The 21,308-nt window shown below is 37.8% G+C and overlaps 2 protein-coding genes across 3 annotated transcripts; one reads left to right on the forward strand and one right to left on the reverse strand.

Annotated features, from left to right (window-relative positions):
- Window positions 1-4,186: 4,186 nt before the first annotated feature.
- LOC122882586 (CMRF35-like molecule 6) lies at window positions 4,187-19,967 on the forward strand. 2 transcript variants are annotated; one of them, XM_044210103.1, is made up of 7 exons: window positions 4,187-4,460; window positions 15,373-15,425; window positions 16,225-16,548; window positions 17,285-17,323; window positions 17,680-17,775; window positions 17,858-17,898; window positions 19,515-19,967. In XM_044210103.1, exons 1-7 carry the CDS (start codon window positions 4,351-4,353, stop codon window positions 19,638-19,640), a joined length of 789 nt encoding a protein of 262 aa, XP_044066038.1. In that variant the 5' UTR covers window positions 4,187-4,350; the 3' UTR covers window positions 19,641-19,967. The 2 variants fall into 2 exon arrangements, with proteins under 2 accessions (XP_044066038.1, XP_044066039.1); XM_044210104.1 differs by lacking the exon at window positions 15,373-15,425.
- Window positions 9,202-13,756, reverse strand: LOC122882588. Its single transcript, XM_044210107.1, has 5 exons — window positions 13,635-13,756; window positions 11,239-11,568; window positions 9,839-9,955; window positions 9,680-9,720; window positions 9,202-9,372 (listed from the first exon to the last, which is right to left on the reverse strand). The coding sequence occupies exons 1-5, from the start codon at window positions 13,684-13,686 to the stop codon at window positions 9,253-9,255; spliced, it is 660 nt and encodes a 219-aa protein (XP_044066042.1). The 5' UTR covers window positions 13,687-13,756; the 3' UTR covers window positions 9,202-9,252.
- Window positions 19,968-21,308: the final 1,341 nt, after the last annotated feature.

Genomic DNA, 21,308 nt, shown 5'->3' on the forward strand with positions numbered 1-21,308 from the left:
TAATCGGATTAGATCACGTAATCCAATCTTGGTTTTGATCCGGATCAAACCTTTAGTTTGGGTTTTTCAGAACTTTTTTGTAGGATTTGGATCACTTTGATCCAAAAAATCTGGATTAAACTGATCCCATCAGAAGGGTGGATTCAGCGTGGATTTCATGGCCAAAATGTAATGAAAACTTTAAAAATGTATCAAATAATACTATATTTGGATCATGCAGTATCTTACAAGATATCCTATTTATTCATAAGGTTTTAATTTTATTTGTTCATCCGTCAGGCTACAGTGATTAGGTAGGCTTTAACGTATTCAGCCTTTCAGTATAGGCCTACAGCAAAGTAGAAAGAGTTTAGCTGTCAAAATTGAGCAAAAACAATAAATTTTATTCTGTCACTAATTGATATATATATTCATCACAATCACAAAATTTTTGTATTTAGAATATTTATTAGTGATGCATGCAATGATTACAGAATAACCAAAAAAATGCAAAGAATGGCAATCACTGATTTTTGAAATCCAAAACAAATCCAAATCAGAAATAGTGTCTAACTATTGCGTCCCTTGTTGCACGTCCTGTTTGCTCGTTCTGGCAGAATGCAGGAGGTTGGTTAGGGTCTCCAAGGGGCTCAGGTGCATCATTGTCAGCACAGAGAGGGACATTGCGCTTAGTAGCGATGTTGTGCAGGACAATACAGGCAAGGGTTATGTTGCATGCTTTCTGTGGTTCCACTCTCAGGTAGTTAAGGTATGCAAAGCGCCTCTTAAGAACTCCATTTAAACGCTCAATTGCACATCTTGCTCTGCAATGAGCAGTGTTTGTGTTGTAGGTCTCAGATGAGCGGACTGCTGGAAGAGTTTGGGGTGGGGTTTTTCTTGTTTTTAGTTTTTTTTAAATGTGTGTGTTTTCATTTCAAATAAAAATAAACTTATATTGACCCCACACTGGCTATTCTACTTGTTGCTCTTTACATATCTATAGTTCTACATTGTGATTTCCTATCCTGTTTGAGCACTGGTTATCCAGCACTGGTTATCCAGATTTGGTGATCCTGTAAAGTTCCTATCCGGATCAGATTGATCCAATCCGATGTTGCTTTAAAAAACTGGCTCCAAAAGTAAGCTGGATTACGTGATCACGGATCGCAAAAAAAGGATTACTAAATCCGGATCAATTTTATCCGGATTAAACCTTTTGAAAAACCGGGCCAAGGAGGGGCACAGAAGGGGGTTATGGTCACATTTTCCTCCACTATCATAAAAACAAAGTATAAAGAAAGATAAGTAAAGATAGAAAGCAAATAGTCACAATAGGAATCCTTGACACATCATTTATGGTCTATATTCAACCTGGCTTAAAAAAAGTAGGTATGTGCCAGTAACAGCCCTTTGATGTAAAGGTGAGCTGCTATAACAAAAGAGTTTCAATAAAGTATTTCTGATTCTGAATCTGATTCAACACTGTGGCACTTTTCTGTACTGCCAGCCTTGTGGCCTAGAGAGTGAGATGTGCCAAACCTTGGCAAATCAAAATAAATCAGGAACTCATTATAGTACTGTACCTAGCGAGCTAGACAGCTTTTTCCAAGTGATACAATCGTATATCATCCCATCCCTACTGCTGAGTTGATTTCTAATTTCAAAATGTTCACTGACATTGTAGACTCTTCACTGTGAGTGCTTTTTAAAGCATTAAGTTAGTGTTCACCTTTTCAGGTATGGATACAGTCCAATAATCTCGTATTTTTAGGTTGAGTAGGCATGTGGGTTTGAATGGTCTAGAAAGAATACAGTAAATAAACAATACTTCTGCTTATGGTAGAACTATAATATGAAACACCGTTTCAATGTACATAAGGGCACTTGACTTTGAAAAATGGGAACCAATCCTTCTGTGTTCCTGTTGTAACACATCAGTGTCTAACAGCAGAGTCTCCTTCAGCAGCATTTTACAGGCTGTTACTGCAAACTCGATCAGTGCCATGATCTAAAAAGGCATCAAAAAGACCAGATCAGGGGCCTCTTTCACAATTAGTCGCTTCCGTATTGTGGTGCTGCAGCAGAAAGATGTGGGGACAAATCCTTCACTTTTACTCCTACTCACAAACTTAAGAACAAAAGCCATTAATCAAACTTCTTACAACTTAAAGAATCAGCTATGGCAGTATTTTTTGATGTAGAAAAGGCGCATGGTATGGTGTGTAAGGAGGACTTTTCATTCCCCATTTCAGCTTTAAGAGTAGCCATTAAAAGAAGGACATCAGATCACCTTGCAGTTTATACAGTTGAAATGCTAACAGTTGCAATGGCTTTACAGCAGTGGGAAGAGCAGAAAAAACCCAGACATTTCGTGTTCAGACTCAAGTTCAGCATTATTCTCACTACAGTCATCCCAGAGTAGACAGGACATAATACATGAGATATATTAAACATTATTCAGACTTCAAAATATGAACATATCAATTACATTTAAGTTGGTTCCAGCTCATAGGGGAATTAAAGGGAACAAAATGGCAGATACACTCCAGAGTAAAGGAGGCAGTCAAACAGGAAGATACTGTGGAAATTTCATTTAGCGAAGCAGAAGCAACCGGAATAATAAGGAGCAATGTTATTAAAGACTGGCAGCAGAAGTGGGATAAGGCAAAAACAGGGCGACATCTTTATGCAGAAGGAAGTGGGCACCATGAGATGAGAGGAGAACATGATGACACGGTGGAGACTGGGCCACACAAGACTAAATAAAACATTACATGGTCAGTGGTGTGCGAAAGTGTTTGCCCCCTTCCTGATTTCTTCTTTTTTTTTTTTGCATGTTTGTCACACTTAAATGTTTCAGATGATCAAACAAATTTAAATACTAGTCTAAGATAACACAAATAAACACATAATGCAGTTTTTAAATGAAGGTTGTTATTAATAAGGGAAAACACAATCCAAACCCACATGGCCCCGCGTGAAATAGCGATTGCCCCCTAAACCTGATAACTGGTTGGGCCGTCCTGATTGGTAAACATTCATCTGGTCTGAGTGAGCACTGTCAAGCAGAGGAGTCAGTATTTCATGTACCATGTCAGTGCCAAAGATATGCTTCAGAAAAAGAGACACCAGTGGTGGAAGTATTGAGTATTTCCATTTTATATTACTTTATACTTCTACCATTTTGGAGGCAAATATTGTACTTTTTACTTCACTACATTTATTTGACAGCTTTAGTTACTTTGCAGATTTCGATCATTAATACAAAATATAATCAACAACTATATTATAGGTTAAGATACCTAGCAGTAAGCCTATATCAAGTAATTAAAATTAACCCCACCTTTACCAGATGCAGCATTAAAGTAATTTACAAATTAATGCGTCAATAATTATAATCCAATAATATAATATACATGATTCTGAAATGGGCCATTCTGCATAATGAGTTCTTTTATTTTTGGTACGTTAAGTAAATGTTGATGAAATTACATTTTGAATGCACGACTTTTACTTGTGATTATTTCCACACTGTGGCATTGCTACTGTTCAGTAAAAAGTAAAAGTACTTCTTCCACCACTGATTAATCCCACCAAGAAGCAGTCAAACACCGTGACACCAGTCCTTTAATCCGTCTCTGCGGCAGGATTACACCTTTGGAAATGTACTCAGCAGCAATGTCTGCCGGAAACCCATAAGTCTGCCGGAAGTCAAGAAGAAGAAGAAGCATAATGGGTGGCGATCATTAGTGATGGGAATTACGGCTCTTTGAAGGGAGCCGGATCTCATGGCTCCGTTCCTCTCAGAGAGCCGACTCCTTCGGCTCCCAAACGGCTCTTCATTCAGTGCCACCACTGCTGGTCGCTGCCTAAATAAGTTACTTTCCTATTTCTTGCAAGAAATAAATATGCGAGATTTTTCACCTGCAGTGCTTTGAAATATTCTGTCATACCGAAGTGGGATATATCAAGAATAACTCTCCTAGTTGAATGACAAAAATAACACCCTGCTAATGAAGTAATATGGTTAATACAATAATCACACAACTCTGCACAGGCACATACAGCATATTTCAATTTTATTTCTATGATAATATAATATGAAACAAAAAAAATATTTCTGCTCTAATCGGCTCTCAGACGGGAGCCGGATCCCACCGTTCACTTAAAGGAGCCGACTCAAAGAGCCGACTCCCGACACATCAGCGGTGATGCACCTGCCATTAAAAAGAAGACGAGATATCAGCGTCAGCCGGCAGCATTTCCACGGTCTGACGCTCAGTGAATATCTTAAAAATGAAACGCAGTTAGTTATCTTGCTGGTGAAATGACAGATTGAAGAGAGAGAAAGTACGGACAGATGTTTGAACGATGTCATTACGGAGATTGTTAACTTGTGGAAAATATTCCGAGAGGGACAAAATACCTCCGGGTCTGGATTTCCCCCCAGAAGCTGATGATGAGAAACACCTGTTTCAAAGGTGAGACTGTTTCTGTGTGTTTCTGGCTGGTTTAATGCCGTGAAGTGCAGCAGTTTGTAGGCTGCATGATCAATGCTTTGTTGATTGATAAATGTGCTTTCTGAAGCTGTTTTAAGTTTGAACTGTAGTACATTTATTTAACTACTGTGCTTAAGTACAATTTTGATGTACTTTTACTTCACTTGAGTTTTTCAGTTTTATGCTACTTTATACTTCTTACTTCACTACATTTCAGAGGGAAATATTGTACTTTTTACTCCACTACATTTATCTGACAGCTGGAGTTACTTTACAGATTAAGATTTAACAAACAAAACATGTGATCAATTTATTAAATATGATCCTGTGCTACAGATGAAACTATCCAACAGTATATAAAGCAGTTCAAATGTGCTCCACCTGATAAAAGTCCAATAATATGATATTGATAATATAACCGTCTGCCCAACAAGTAATACTTTAAGTACATTATGCTGTTAATACTTTTGTAGGCTACTTTTCCTTAAGTGTGATCGTAAATGTAGGACTTTGTACTTGAAACCCAGTATTTTTACAGAACAGTATTGTTATTTCTACTTAAGTAAAGGATGTATTTCTTCCCCCACTGTGGATTTACAGGCTATAAAAAGTCCAGATCAGTTTCTGATTCTCTGCTTATTTGCTCGACACAAACAAAAGCTGTCAAAAACTCTCCCATCAAGTCCCAGTAAAACTTCCGTGCAGCCGAGTGAGTGAACCTGAGTGGACAATAAAAAGCTTCCAGCAGTTATACTCAGTGAGTAACGCGCACAGAGCCGCTCTGTGGTTAAAATAAAGGCCCTTTCAGTCTGTTTCAGTGACCTTTTGCTGCTGCTGTTGGTTAAACACTTAATTTGATCTTCAGTGTTTTGTTTATTCTGGAGACGAAGAGAGAACCAATCCTCTCCCTGTATAAATACTATCGGAGGAGAAAATATTATATTTCAAAAATAAATATTATTTGAAGTCATAAAATGATCTCTCACAAAATAGTTTTGGAGTCAGTTTATTGAAGCTGGGTGGTTACTGTACAAATGTATACCCAGCCATGCTAGAGAACTAGATTTAAAAATCCTGCATAGTATATACATTTTATAAAAAATTAACCAGAATCACGCACTCTTCTTTTTTTTTTTTAAATGATTTTTTATTGCAATTTTATTCCAACATTTTGTTCGGATTTAGTGTCATTTTGCACAATATAAGCACAATTTTATGCTGTATGTTAAAGATGCTTTAATGTATTATGAATGTAATGCAAATATTCCATTCAATAATATTTATTTTCATAAACATTTGAAATCTTAAAAAAAAAATTAATCTCCCACAACTTCCATATATAGATGTGATATTTAATTCCATTTCCTTTACTGTTATGGTAAATGTAATATGGAAATATATTTTGGTCAATACAGTTTGGGGGGGGGGGCAAAAACCCCAAACCCTTGGCCAGCTTGCATGCACCTGAGACGGTCACCAGCGTCTGCTTGCTGTTTTACCATCCACTGTGAAGCCTAGTGAGGTGCCAGGCTTCAATATCAAATGAGGTGAAAAAAATATCTGTGCAACCACTCAAGCTTTATCCTACACTTCACATCACATCTGGTAAAAAATAGTTGATTTTATATAGTTTATTATTATTTTTTTTTAAAGCCTATATTTCTTTACATTCTGACAAGTCTGCAACATGGAAAGTCAGCTCAGTAATCAGGGATGTACAGTCCATCAACTGAATTACTTACTAGATGAAGAAAATGTCTAAATCTGACTATTACGAGGCAAGATTTTGTAGTTTATAAGATATGATTTCTAAGATGATTTTAAAAACATTTTTTTGGACGTTATCCTCACTGGACATCAAGAATCACTGATATAAGATTTCAGCCGGTTCCAACACTGTGCGTGTGATGCCTGTCTGTTCAGATCTGACTGAATCTGAGAAGAATGGAAATTGTGTTGATTTGCTTCAGACATGCACATTATCTGTTGATATCTGAATAATGTAGCGTTCGGTTAGTGAAGAGTACATAGATGGAAATCTGACAAAAACAAAAACTTTACTGACAAGCAGTGACACCTGAAATACAGTGGTGGCCATGGTAACAGCCAAGACATTTTGATGACTACAGAGAGAGATAAGAGTTTCCTGGTGGGTGTTCACACCTGTGGGACATAAAGAGGAGTTCTCCTTGTTTGTTGTCTGTTTGTAATTATTCAAAGTACAGATAAAAGTAGAAAGGAACATTTTTGTTATCTTCCATTTGTAGAGGAGCAGTAGACAAACAGCCAAACAACCACAACGCATGACGTTACCTGCGAACAACTGAACAAACGATGACAAATCACATCTAGAAAAATTAATTTTCTTAAGGTGCTTTCACACCTAACCTGTTTGGTTTGTTTAAAACGAACTCTGGTGTGTCTGTTCGTTTAGTGTGGTTTGTTTGGACTAGTGTGAAAGCTGTCAGTCTAACTGTGGTGCGGACCAAACAACCGGTCCGAGACCGCTTGAAAAGGAGGGTCTCAGTCCGCTTCCAACTCTCATGTGGTTTGTTTGCCAAACAGACCGACTACAGGATTTTGTTGTAGTAGATTATGTGATTTCAAAGACCAGTAGGCCTACTGCTGTTGGTGATCTGTTCAGGAAGCGATGTGTTTTAAGCAGTGTATATTTAAGCGCATCATTTGGTTACCGTGGTAACATGTATGCACCCATGCATGTGAGTGCAGGGATTTTCCCTGATCAGTCAAAAGCAGTTAAAACTGTGTTGTGCTCGTATCCTACTCCGTGTACTTTGACAGTTCATTAAGCCCATTAAAAAGTGTGTGACACAGTGATCACACAGTGATATTACTGTCGTGTCTCTACCTGTTATTATTCATAACATGCGCTCGATTTGCAGTCTAATAATAGTAATAATGCTGATAATCACCAGAATTAGATTTCCCCACGTCAGGAGGATGACAGTCACCAAAACTGGCCAATCAATGAAGCAGCAATGTATAACTTTTTTTTTTCTGTGGTCCCGACCAAATGAACAGGCGCCTTTTTTAAGGTACCTTGCATATGAAAGTCATTAGCTTTTTGCTAATGACTTTCACTGAGTGGCTGCCAGGCGTTACTAGGTTGTTGTCAGGGTGGTTGTTGGGGGTTGCCCAGTGGTTGCTATGAGGTTCTTGTTGATTCAAAGCCAGTTTAAACCTTTTTTGGTTTTACTGTAGAAGATAGGACTGTCAATAGGCTTCGTTTTTAAGCCACACTGTTGCACTGGGTGATGTGTTTCTTTATTACGATGAACACGGCACTTTTGTTTGTTTTGAGTGAAACCCACATACGCTGTCCTGCTGTTGTAAATACTCACTAGCATACCAAATGTGTCCAAATTAATCCACGGCTGAAAATAGTCCCTAACAAATGCACAATTTCCTCCTGTTTGACTGAGATTTGTCAAAAACTACAGTTAAATTCTGAGAATGAGGGAGATATTGCTCCCCCAGAATTTAGCTTTTACTCAATATCTCAATCTCATAAGCATTTTAAGATGAAACTTTGTTGCTTCCTGTCAGCAGTTTTAAATGGTGACTTCGTGCTGTGGGAAATTAGCATCAGCCACCAGCCAAATGCTGGTGAAATATGAAAGTGGCTGGTAGATTTCAGACACTAAATAATGATTTACTATTGAGTGGCTGGTGAATTTGAACATACATCTGTCAGTGGCTGGTAGATGTTCACATTTTTAAAAAGTAAATTTCCCACCCTGGCTACAACCAATCAAACATCAGTTTTTAAAATGATCCTGCTCCTGACCTTCTCCCATCCACTCAAACTGGTCTTCACTCCCTATTTGATAAATCGCTTTATGCAGCTTTTTCATTTTAGACATTGCCAATGACTTGTTCATTTAACTCAGCAGTAGTTTGTTCAGTAATTGTTCAGTTTGTGGTGGTGTTGTATTGCATTGCTGTAGGATGAACATATATTTGAGAATGGGGTGGAAATGTGGATCAATGTAAATTTTCATGACTTAAAGCAGAAACTCACCTTTTGACAATTAATAATTTTAAGCCAAGTATCAAGCAACAATGCCACAAAACTAAACTCAATGTGACGATTTGCCACTTTTCTGTTTTTTATATAATTGTCAGCAACTGTTGCAAAAATGCCAGACCAATTCCCTGGTTCCAGCTTCTCAAATGTGAGGATTTGATGCTTTTTTTGCATGAATACATACCACCAGGGCATTTTCCCTATTTTGTGACTCTTTTTCTGGAAGCAAAAATAACATTTTTTGCTTAAAAAATTTGCTTGTCAAATTAGGTTGTCAAATGTGAGGATATGAAGATTTTCCTTGTCCTACATGATACTGAAACTAATATCTTTGGGTTTTGGGCTATTGGTCGGATAAAACAAGGTATTGAAGAAGCCACCTGAGGCTCAAGGAAACTACAACCAGCATTTTTCTCTATTTTCTGACATTTTGTAGAGAAAAAGATGAATTGAGAAAATAATCGGCTGATTAATAATAATAATAATAATAATAATAATAATAATAATAATGATGATGATGAATAATTGTTGGTTGCAGCCCCACTGATATCTGATTCTGCTTCGCTTAGATTTGTGAATGATTGCTCTCTGCACATTTCCTCTGAAAAGATGATCTTTTTAGAAGAAAGTGATGAAGGAAGAATGATGTCAAAAAATGAACCCCCCCACACAGCAAAAGTTTTATTTATTTATTTTTTAAATATAAAAAATGTGCCCATTCAACAACTACACATCCTGTATGAGGGTAAAGTAGATCTGATCCTGATCCCTGCTGGCTGGATCGAGGGCCTGGTAGGTGGAGTCTTCACATGTGGAGAGTGGAGGACAGTTTTCGTAGGTGACAAACTAATGGAAAAAAAAAAACACCAAACATCTTTATCAGTGTGACTTTACCCATAAAATCCAGAGGGTGCTATGATAAAGGGTATAACCTGACTGATACTGCATTTTTGTAGCCGACACTGATGTCAGCATCTGACCACCATAAATTGGCTGATATTTTCTTGTTTATTTTTAATTTTTTTTAACATGAACACATAACAGAAACAAGCATTATTGATAAGGATCCCGTGGGTATGAGCAGGGTGGGGCAATTTACATTTGAATTTGAACAAAAGTATACTTGGAAGCACAAAGAGTTTAACAAAGGCACCTCCATGTTTGTATTGTCTGAGTTTCCCCTGGTGTTGAAACCTGTGGAACAGAAAGGACAACCAAAAAAAGCCAGTAAGTGGACCTTGAGTTAAGTCAACCCTTTTTGTGTGTGTTTGTGTTTGAATGAAGTACAGATAAGGTTGGGGAGGTAACTCACCATCAGTTTCCCTCTTTGACTTCCATTTGTAAAGCAGCAGTAGAAAAACCGCCAATAGCACAAAACCAACCACTGTCGCACACTCTACGGCAATCAGGGGGGAAACTGAGTGAGAGACTTAAGAGAGTGGGGGAAAAGGAGAGAGAAAAGTTGTTTTATAGGGCTAAAAAGATAGGTAGGGTTCTAAGTCTTACTGATGCCTGAAGTCTGACACTTTGGTCTGATCAACATAAATAATAAATTTAACAATGTAAAATATTAATTGTGCTTCGGGCGTGCTTGGACTGTAATGACTGGGATGTTTTCAGGACTGCTACCAACAGTCTGGATGAGTTCACAGAGGCTGTGACGTCATACATCAGCTCCTGCGAGGACTGCTGTGTACCATCACGCACCAGGGTGAGTTATAACAATAACAAATTGTCCACAGAGGTATAATTAATCATTATATACAGTAGTGCAGGGAGTTGACACAGTGTCACTGTCAAAGTACCATAAAATGCAAAAAAAAACCAAAAAAAAATGTATTAATTTATTTTTTCCAGTTGCAGCACATTTTATGGAAATGAATCATCCAGTCTCAAAGAGAGGGGGAGATTTGGAGAAGTTGTTTCTTGAGCCCAAGAGGGTTGAATGAGGAATTAGACTTGAAGCATATTTGCTCTTCATTATCAGGATTAACAGAACAACAATTGGAATCTTGGATTAATGTGTTAAATTCAAGCGTAGATGGACTTTGACATTAGTTAGTTATTCATAAATGATAAGTGATGGAAGTGATTTAAATACGCAGTCTTTTGAAAAAGTAATTTGGATAATTGAGTTGAAAGATTACAGAATTTATTTATTTGTATTGAGACATTGAAAACTTCCCCCCATGGGTTAAAAAGGAAATGTGTTTGTTAGAAAATGATAACGTTGAAATGTTATACTCTGTATTTGGGGTTATAGTTTTCTAAAAGTTTTTGTATGAACTAAGGATAATGAGATTTTGTAAATAGTATGTTTTGAAGAAAAAGATGACTGTAAAGTTTTGTATGCATGGTATCTATGATGATATCTACATCACATGACATGGAAACAGCCTCAGGCACCACCCTAATGAAGGCAATATAGCTGAAAACGTTTGGTGACTATAGCAGACTGTTCACACTGAAGTATACTCAAGCCAGACAGTCATGTGACTGCATCACATGATCGCCATTGCGCAGTCTGAAGAGACACAATGCATTTTGGGGCGTTTGATTATGTACAGTTAGCTCACGCCGCATGCTCAGACATTCTTGCTAATCTAGTATGGATCTGGGTATTTCTCAACTTTACGTCATACTTAGTATGAATAGTACGTCAGTATGCAATTCCGAACATAGACATTTTCACGAGTTTGAGTAGAAACTCACCTTCTTTAACTCTGATCTCAACAAGCTCGTATGAATCCGATAGGGAAAGGTTGCCCACCCCACACCTGTACCAACCCGAGTCAGATGTTTGCAGCTCTGTGATGGTCACTTGCAGAACTCCTTCATGATACTTGATGCTGTATCTTCCATGCTGAGCTGTGGCATGAGGTGTTTTAATGAGAATGTCCTTCTTTTTGCATTCCCCCTTGCACAAGTAACTCCTGCTCCGTCCGGCCAGAGTGAAGGGGAATTCAAAGGAGATACTTTGTCCTTCAGTCGCTGTATAGAAGGGGAAGTCTCCAGAGTAGGTTTCTGTGGGACACAGTGCTCCTGAAAAGATGAACATTAAATACAGATGATCAGTGCTTTCTGTATCTTGCTAGAAACAAATGGTGATATTTACCAATTAGGTTTTGGGGGAAACAAAATGCCAATGTAGGTGTGCAAACCATTTACATTACACAACAGCATCCCAGATTTGCGTACCATCTCACGCTAGTTTTAACATTTTAAATACTTGCACTAGGGCTGGCTATGTGGATTGATCTGACTGACCTTGATCTAGAGTCTCAACAGCTATAGACTGGATTGTGAGTAAATTTGTTACAGACATTCATGGTCCCGAGATGATAAATCTTATTGACTTTGGTTATTTGGTCAATTTACACAATGCTCAATATGCACAGTACTTTAAAGGAATAGTTCGATTATTTGGGAAATATGCTTATTTCCTTTTTTGCCGATTAGTTAGATGAGAAGAATGAACTCTCAGTAAATAAGAAGTCACAGCCAGTTAGCTTAGCATAAAGACTGGAAATGGGGAAACAGCTAGTCTGGCTCTGTCCAGGTAAAAAATACACCTACCAACAACTATAAAGCTGACTGACTAACATGTTATCTCTTGTTTGTTTAATTCATACACAAACTAAACAAACTAAAATCTAGTCAGGCCAGTGACTACCTGGAGTCTTGTTGTCACTGTGAGGTTGCCAGGCAACCAGCAGAGACTGAACAGATAATTAATCAACAGTAAACTGATTGAACATTTTAGGGTTTGGGGTCACTGTAACAAAATGTTATTCATTTCTTCTTTATATTTTGATCTCCTACATTTTAACCTGTTTCAAATTATTATTGCTTGTGTTCTATTACTTGTACTCTACTTTTGGTTAGGACTGCTGTCCTAAATAATCTGTCGATTATTTTCTCGATTAATCAATTAGTTGTTTGGTCTATAAAATGTCAGAAAATGGTGAAAAATGTCAATCAGTATTTCCCAAAGCCCAAGCTGACGTCCTTAAATGTCTTGTTTTGTCCACAACCCAAAGATATTCAGTTTACTGTCATAGAGGAGTAAAGGAACCACAAATATTTACATTTAAGAAGCTGGAATCAGATTTTTTTTTCTTAAAAAATGACTAATCTATTATCAAAATAGTTGGCAGTTAATTTAATAGTTGACAACTGATTAATTGTTTTGGTACTAGATTTATTGTAATTGCTTGTTGTTTTATCTCTTTCTTGTCCTGGTACTGTTTGTCCTGTTGTTTTACAATGTTGGTTGGTCAGTCGGTCCACCACTATTTGATGGATTGCCATGGCATTTTGTACAGATAATCACGTCCCCCTCAGGATGAATTGTAATAAGTTTGGTGATCCCTAAAATTTTCATCTAGCGTCATCATCAGGGTCAAATAAAATGTTTTCAGTACTTTGGTTTATGACCAAAAACCTGCAAAACTCGTGACTTCCCATCAGCTTCAGCTGTACTTCGTATTTAATGCTAGTTTGCATGCTAAGATGCTAAACTAAGAGGGTAAGCATGGTAAACATTATACCTGCTAAACATAATGTTAGCATCGTCATTGTGAGTGTTTCAGCATGCTGAGGTTAGCATTTAGCTCAGAGCTGCTAGCATGACTGCAGAGCCTTAGTCTTGTTGGACTGCACGTTGAAACCTTGTTTAGAAAATGCAAAATGTACTGATATTATTTCGCAAAAATATCATTAATTACAAATTAAGTGCATATTAACTTTGTATAAAGGGATGGATACAGCCATAAAGAAAGTCACACTTTCCCCTATTTGTCGATGTTGCAGTAGCACAGTTACAAGCAGCAGTAGTACCAGTAGTCGTAGTAGCAGTGGTACTACTAGTTTTTGGTTGTTGTTGTAAAAGTAGCCTAAGAAGTTGTGGTAAAGCAGCAGAAAGCAGCATTATTTGTCTTTTGACACTTTTATTGTAATTTTTGAGTTGTCCTAGAATTTGTAGACACAAAATAAGTAAAAAACAAATACCAATTAAATCAAGTAAGAGTAAGTATAACTATGTACCTAAGAAAATGTCCAAAGGCAGTGTGTAATGCAGCATTAACAGTCAGGTAACCAGTCCTCACCTGATAAGAAGCAGAAGAACAGAACATGGTGGACATTCATTCTGAATTTCATCCTGATGAAGAAAAATCATTAAACAGCAGGAGAACTGCCTCTATCACTTCACTCCTTCCACTCTCTGTCCGTGTGATGAATAAAGAAACTGAAGTTGCTCAATTTAATACGTGACACAACCCCTCTTTCTGTCTCTCTATGGTTTTAGCTCCACCCATTACATAATGATGATGATGATGATGATGGCTGGATGTGTAATATCAGTTTGTTCCTACATTTGCAGTTTCATTAAGTAGTTGGTGTGTCATTGATTCTAACTGTGCAGTTTTCAGCCATGTTTGGTGCATGGCTTTATAGATGGCAGTGTCCACCACTTTGGTCCAGACTGAAATGTTTCAACAACTGTACAGATGTTCATGGTCCCCAGAGGATGGTGCTAATTAGCAAATGTTAAAAGGCTAACACACAAAGCTAAGAAGGTGAACATGGTAAAAAAATTATACCTGCCTAACCGCAACATGTTAGCATTTAGCTCAAAGTACCGCTGCTGCTAAGTACTGCCTCACAGAGCCTTAGCATTGCTGTTAGTCTTGTTTCTGAGTGTTGGAGCACTTCTACAGCTCGGACCTGCATGAAACTCTCCTGGTTGAACCGGAACGCCCTAAAAACTTGGTTTTTCACCTGCATGGGTGTGGTTTTGCAGCATTTAGCAGTGCACGCTTTGGCGAGCTCCATGGCGCGGTTGCAGCCGTGCCAGCATTAACGTTACAAGGAGCAAAAATCTAAGTGTATCGATGATCACAAAAAAATCATCTGTTTGAAGTTACAATTAGGCGTGAGTTCTCCTGTAGGTTTAATCTTGGGGTTAAGGCAAAGATTAGGTTAATAAACAGCGGTTTTGCTAGCTTATCCAAAAAGTGATGAGACGACCCAATGCGAGCCAACGAGAATGCTCAGACACACAACACTCTGTGTGACGCAGGATGTAAGGCACCGCCCCCGGGTGAAAAAGTTTTTTAGGGTTGAATCATCAGTACAAAAATAACCACTGTGTTCAAAGGTTTCTCGGTTCTTTTACAAAAAATTAAAGGTACACACCTGCTTACGTAAAAACTTCTTCGGGGTAGAAGTTAACTACAACACCCAATGTGCATTTTGGCAAGAAACATCCACTCACAGAGCTTAAAATTCTGTTATGTATGGCGGTAATGGCGGGTTGAAGCTATGTTTATTTGCTGGAAAAGGCTACCTACTGGGGATGATAAGAGCAGCTCAAACTGAACCATACAGTAAATGTCCTGTAAAACCAAAACAATGAGCTAAAAGAGGCTAAAAAGTGCAGTATGATCACAGACTTGGTTGATAATTTTCTGCGATTTTCAGCCCTATGAATCCTTCTCATTACAGCCTTTTTAATTCAGTGTTGAGTTACAAAAAAAAAATAAAAAATTTAAAGCAAGTTTAATACAACTTTGACTGGGTCTGTAGTAGCCTTTTTTAAATAAAGATACTTCTTACAATTTTAATAGAGAACTTGATTGTGTTACACAGAGAGAGCTTTACTGTTCCTACATTCAGCTGTATCTTTTTAATAGTTGTGACATTCGAGGACTGTTTGTGAAACGGATGAGAGAAAGAAGAACAAAGCAGAAGGCTCTGAATATCAGATTTCATCAGACAAACAGAGTGGAAGGAGTGAAGAGATAGAAGCAGTTCTCCTGCAGTTTAATGATTTTTCTCCAACAGGACCAAATTCAGAATGAATACCCACCATGTTCTGTTCTTCTGCTTCTTATCAGGTGAGGACCGATTACTTGATTGTCTCTTTAATGCTGCATAACACTCTGATTTTCACATTTTCTTTTCTTACATTTATTCATTTGTGCCAGTATTGATTGCTTACAGATAGGTTGTTATATTGTTCTGTTCAGATTTATGTATCCCACTGTTTTTTAAATTTTTAGTTTCTGCTGCAATATTCTGCTTTTAAACTATAATAATTTTAGGCCCGCAACTAACAATTATCTTGCTTGTTGATTAATCTGTCGACTATTTTTTTTTAAAATCGATTTAATTGTTTAGTTGATTGTGAAAAATGCTAATTGCAATTTCGCAGAGGTGATGTTTCAGATTGCTTGTTTTGTCTGACCAACAACCTAAAAACAAAAAAACCCCTCTGCTTTTGAACATTTTGTACATGATTTCTCCAAATTATGGAATTGTTGATCATGTGCTTTATGTTTTTATGTCTTACTGTCTATACAGTAAGGAACATTACAATACATTATTCTGATTTATTGGTTACATTATATAGGGCTTTTAACTAAATCAAGAGAGGTGGCTCAAAGCCAAGTCCTTCTACAGCTACTTCTTCGTTCCCATAGTTACAGTATTTGATACAACAACTACTGCTACACTGTTAGTATTAGCACAACAATAAAAATCCCCTACAGTCAGTGAAAAGTTGTGAAATGCTGCCTCTGCATCATCTCTGCTTCTCTGTGAAGTCATGAATTACCTCAGTCTGTTTTACAGACTGCATACAGTTTACAAGTATGCAGTACAATAAGTATCAGTATTCACTGTTTATCTTTTCAGGAGCACTGTGTGATGAAGAGATTGGTACTCCAAGGTACGTTCAAGGTACCGAGGGAGGAAGTATCAGAGTTGGCTGCTCCTTTCAATTTGTAGAAATCGGCAGGAAGTTCTTCTGCAAGGAACAATGCAAAGGAAAGGATGTTCTCGTTCAAACAATTGGTTCGCAAGCCCAGAATGGCAGATACAGCCTCAAATATACGAAGGACTCACTGATTGTGAGCATCACACAGCTGATGAAGTCTGACGCAGGACGGTACAGGTGTGGAGTGAAAAGACCTGTCCTTCCAGATTCATACAAGGAGTTTGAAGTCGCTGTTACAGATGGTGAGTTTCTACTGAAAGTCATGGAAATGTTACTGCATGTCTGTGAACCAGATATATTTAGTCTTTATTAAGTAAAAGGCTGGGTCCAGTATTTGACAATTTATGTTACACAAGTTCTCTACTGCAGAGAGAACCAGGCCTTTATCTGAAACTGGCTAATGTTAGAAACAGGCCTTTATTCCTACCTTTTGTGTATTTTATCACATTTTAGTTAGGAGCCTCCGCGTTTTCTGATCTGCTGCTGTTTCAACTTAATGTTGCTGCTGTTTTCTTAGCTTATTCACTTTCTAGTGAAGAGTTAGATGAGAAGATCGATGTCACGTCTGTACAGTAAATATGAAGCTACTGTAACTGTACAGCTGGTTAGCTTAGCTTAGCATAAAGACTGGAAACAGGGCGAAACAGCTAGCCTGGTTCTGTCCAAAAATAACAAAATCAACCTGCCAGCACCTCTAAAGCTCGCTCATTAACACGTTATACCTCGCGTGGCCCGACTATTTCTTGGTAGTTGCCAGGCAACCAGCAGAGACTCTAGGAAATTACTGCTTAAGCATAGTCCCCAAAATGTCAAAGTATTCCTTTAACACTTCTTCTATGTTTACCTGTTGTCGTGAGAAATTCGGTATAATGTTCACTTCCACAGCACTAATTTCATCATCACAACATCTGAAACGGACTAAAAGTGTGGCAACACATACTGTAACTACTGCTTTCATTGTGTTTTTGTTGTTCACAGCTACGACCGCTTTCCCTGAAACCAACCAGCAGCCTGCAGGTACAGTTCAGTTTCCCTCTTTGTCTGCTTTGTCTTAAATAAAACAACAAAATTGTCCAAAAACATCTGTTTCAGCTCATCAACAAGAATAGAAAATTTCACATTAAATGTCATAGTTGTCATGACAGAAGCATGTAGAGGATTTTATATAATGTCTGCATGGTGCAAGACATCATGTTGCATATGATGTGAGGTATTTTTTACATGTGCTATAAACAAACAACCAAAGACCCGTTTGTGTCGCAAGGATTTTTAAATTCTTTCATCTCCTTTTTATTTAATCAGATCAAATTCTTTGATATTTCCTGAAACAGGAAGATTTTTCATCCCCTCTCTTTACTTTATCTCTCATCCAGATTTCCTCCTGGTTTTGGTTGTATGTGTAACTGTGGTCGTGCTGTTGGCTGTTGTTCTGCTGCTCCTCTACAAAAAAAAGAGGAAGGACTCTGATGGTGAGTTATCTTTCAACCTCATCCGCACCTTTTTTAATAATTTCTCATTCAGATAGAGAAAAATACTTTGTCTGTTCCACAGGTTCGAACAAGAAGGGAAACTCAGAGCGCACCAGGACTGAGGTGACTTTGTTTAACTCATTTACCTTTGTTTTCTCTCACTGTCGGCTTTACGGTGCTACAGCTGCTGCCTCATTGTGAAAGGAAAGAAAACAAAATAGTCAGTGTGAGTGCACAGTTTGCCAAACATGTTCAGTGAAACTACAATCCAAGATGTTAAATTGAAACGGGTACATGATGAAAATGGCTCACCAAATGCAGAGTCCAGACAACAAACAGTAATATTGTTATCTGAGTAGCCAAGGCTGAAGATGTGGCTTTTTATGTTGCGTTTTATTTGTGGAGGAAGTGTCGTCATCATGCTATCATTAAAATGATACTAACACTGACATTATTATCACCTCTATGGCAAACTTGTTAGTAAACAGTTGCTTATTTACACATCCTGCAGTTACGGAGCAACATAGTCGTGTCTGGCAAAGGTAAGTCCAATATTCACTCTCTTCTGGCTCTGTTTGTGGTCTCTACCAACTCCTGAGGGAAATATCTGGCTCTTTAGCTGCTATATGCTCCACTGTGTTCACCAGCCGGTATCTAACTGTGTCTGTGTGCTGTTTGCTGCTGAGCAGGTGGTGTACAGTGGGTTTTTAGAGCTTTATTTCTGAAAACAGCTGCCTGCTGCGGCCGAAAATGACACTAGGAGAGTGCTGAGAGTGAACCAAAACAGTGAAGTTGTGGGTCAGACAGCGAAACAATCAGCTGAAACTCACTATGAAGCTCCGTAAAGCCGAGCGGGACAGCTGATTATTCTGATTCTGATTATTCTCTGTAGGTTCATCACTGAGTGACCCCTGTCATGTTGTTATTTAGCATAAAAATGTCGCTTATAGCTGCTTTCAGTATCACACATTAACCTTCTGTGCACTTAAAGCTGCACTAATATAAATATTTTTATTTATCACCACACTCACGTTTTGGCATCTTTCAGATCACATGTTTTTTTTTGTTTTTTTTTTGGGGTTTAATTTTTTATTTTTTTTTTGGCCATCGGCTTTACTGTTTCACTCTCACTGCTGGAACATTTAGCTGCTAAATAACCAGATTTATTTTTTGTTTGAGATCAGAACAGAGCTAAAAGGAGACTGAATATTGGAGTTGCATTCATCAGTTGGACACAAACACAACTCTGCTGGATGTGGATGTGTAAACAGGCAACAGTTTGCCAACAAAAACTTGAGAAAGTGCTTCAATGAAAAAAATCCAACATTACAGTTTAAAAAGCAGCTGTAGAAACTTTGTAGTTTGCTTCTTTATGGAGAACAGCAGCTGTTTGTTCCGTTTGAATTCACAAGAGTTGCAATGAACTCAAATACAAAAGTTACTTCCTTCCTCTGTGAAAATTGTATCAAATTGTCTTCAGAAACCACACCAGCATAGTCCACTTCTCTGTATGTAGTCTGCTCAGTATGTTCCACCAAAATACGGCTTCATACACAGCTTCTGTTTCCACCCTCATGTACAGTGTAAACGTGCATATTGACAGCTCCTTCTCTCATGTCCAAAAAATACATTTCCAGGCAGGCTACTACTGTGTTTCAGGTGTGTTGGCATTTCTTGTCACCTTGGTGAAGTTGCTGTTCTGTATTTTTAACTCCTTTTTTTATTTTTTTTATTTTCAGATTGTCCCCTACGAGAACAGTCCTCCAGTCTCCACATGTAAAGACTCCACCTACCAGAGCCTTGATCCAGCCAGCAGGGATTTGGACCAAATCTACTGTACTCTCACTCAGATACAACCCAAATGATACTGTCTGGATTTAGAATCGGCGAGAGTTGTCTGGTGAATGCACACCAAGGCCGAGGTGCTGGTCATGGCAATGACGTATAGTGAAGAAAAGATGGCCGCACATAAAGCTCTAATGATTTTTATTGTCTTTCTCAAGGCTCAAGTTCTTACTTGTTACTTCTTCACTATCTGGATTTAGATTGGATTCTTCCACTGCAGGTTAATGTTGCAACTCTAGGGCATAATACGATTTGAAACATCACTTAATTCTCCACTTTAAAGCCTTATTCTGTATTTCACTTGTGCATAAATAAATAAAATAAAGAGTTGAGTTGTTCTTCTGGTACTACACTGCTCTGTTCACTCAATACTGATACACTGATGCAGCAGCATTCACAAACATCAGGACTGAACTGCATCCTGTTAAATTGTAAGTCGAAGTGAAATTAAAATTCATTTTGCTTAGAAATCAGTATGTCACAACTGCAATTACCAAGTTTTATTTAAATGCAACTAACGATTATTTTCATTATCGATTAATCAGCCGATTATTTTCTCAATTAACTGCCTAATTGTTTGGTTTATAAAATGAAAAATGCCAGTTATAATTTCGTAAAACAAATTTCTTGTTTTGTCCAACCAAGAGTCCAAAACCCCAAAATATTCTGTTTACTGTCATTTATGACAAAGAAAACTATCAAATCTTTACATTTGAGGAACTGGAACCAGCAAATATTTGGCATTTTTTCTTAAAAAATGACAAACGATTGTTTTTTTTTTTTTTGGCATTTCCTCTTTTATTTGATATGATAGACAGGAAAGGGATGACATGCAGCGAAGGGCCCGGGCTGGATTCGAACTATTCGAGCTATTTTATTGATGTATTCATATAAATTTTATATTTTCTAGATAGTGTCTAGATTTTCTAGATTACTCGCATGTACAATAGCAACCCTATCTTCTAAAGTTATATTCTAACTTTGCCAAATAAATCTATGAAACGTAATTGCTGCCTGGCAATGTTTTTTTTTTTTTCCAGTCCAGGAAATGTTCCGTTCTTGTACTTCACTGAATTCATTGGGAGGAGGTTTGGGTGGATTATTGGATCATTGTACAAAGTTTACAACTTTGACACCAAAGACCAATGTCAAAGTCTCATTTGTTGTTAAAAGGGTACTCCGCAGATTTAACATTGAACTCCTATAACATAATCAGACTCATGATGGACCTTTAGTCAACCCTTTTTGTAGTCGAAAATACTGTCAATGTATTTTTAATAGTTTTATATCACTAAAAGAAGGAAAAGGGGAAATATCAGAAATGCTTTTTCGACTCAGCTGGCTGGAGGAGCGTGTCTGTTTGATTGACAGCAGCTGGCAGGCTTGCAGGTGTTACATTGAACGAAAGACAAAGTAAACAAATGTGTGTAGCCTACATGTCATGGGCAGACAGCTTGTTGTTAGTGGTATTGAAGCGTAAGGACTGCACCTTTTGCAGGTGTTGGGGAGCACTACTGCTTATGTGGGAAAAGTTGTAGAAAGACTTTTGCAGCTCCAAGGGGAGCTGTGTGAAATCTGATAAATTGCCTCAAGTGATGTCATTTAAATCAGCGTCGGTTGGGGCCAAAGACTTCAAGTTTGAAAATGGGAAAAAAAAAAAAAAGTCTGAGGGTGTGGAGTTCAGGCCT

The sequence above is a fragment of the Siniperca chuatsi genome, linkage group LG10 (genome assembly GCF_020085105.1).
Source record: "Siniperca chuatsi isolate FFG_IHB_CAS linkage group LG10, ASM2008510v1, whole genome shotgun sequence".
NCBI lineage: Eukaryota > Metazoa > Chordata > Actinopteri > Centrarchiformes > Sinipercidae > Siniperca > Siniperca chuatsi.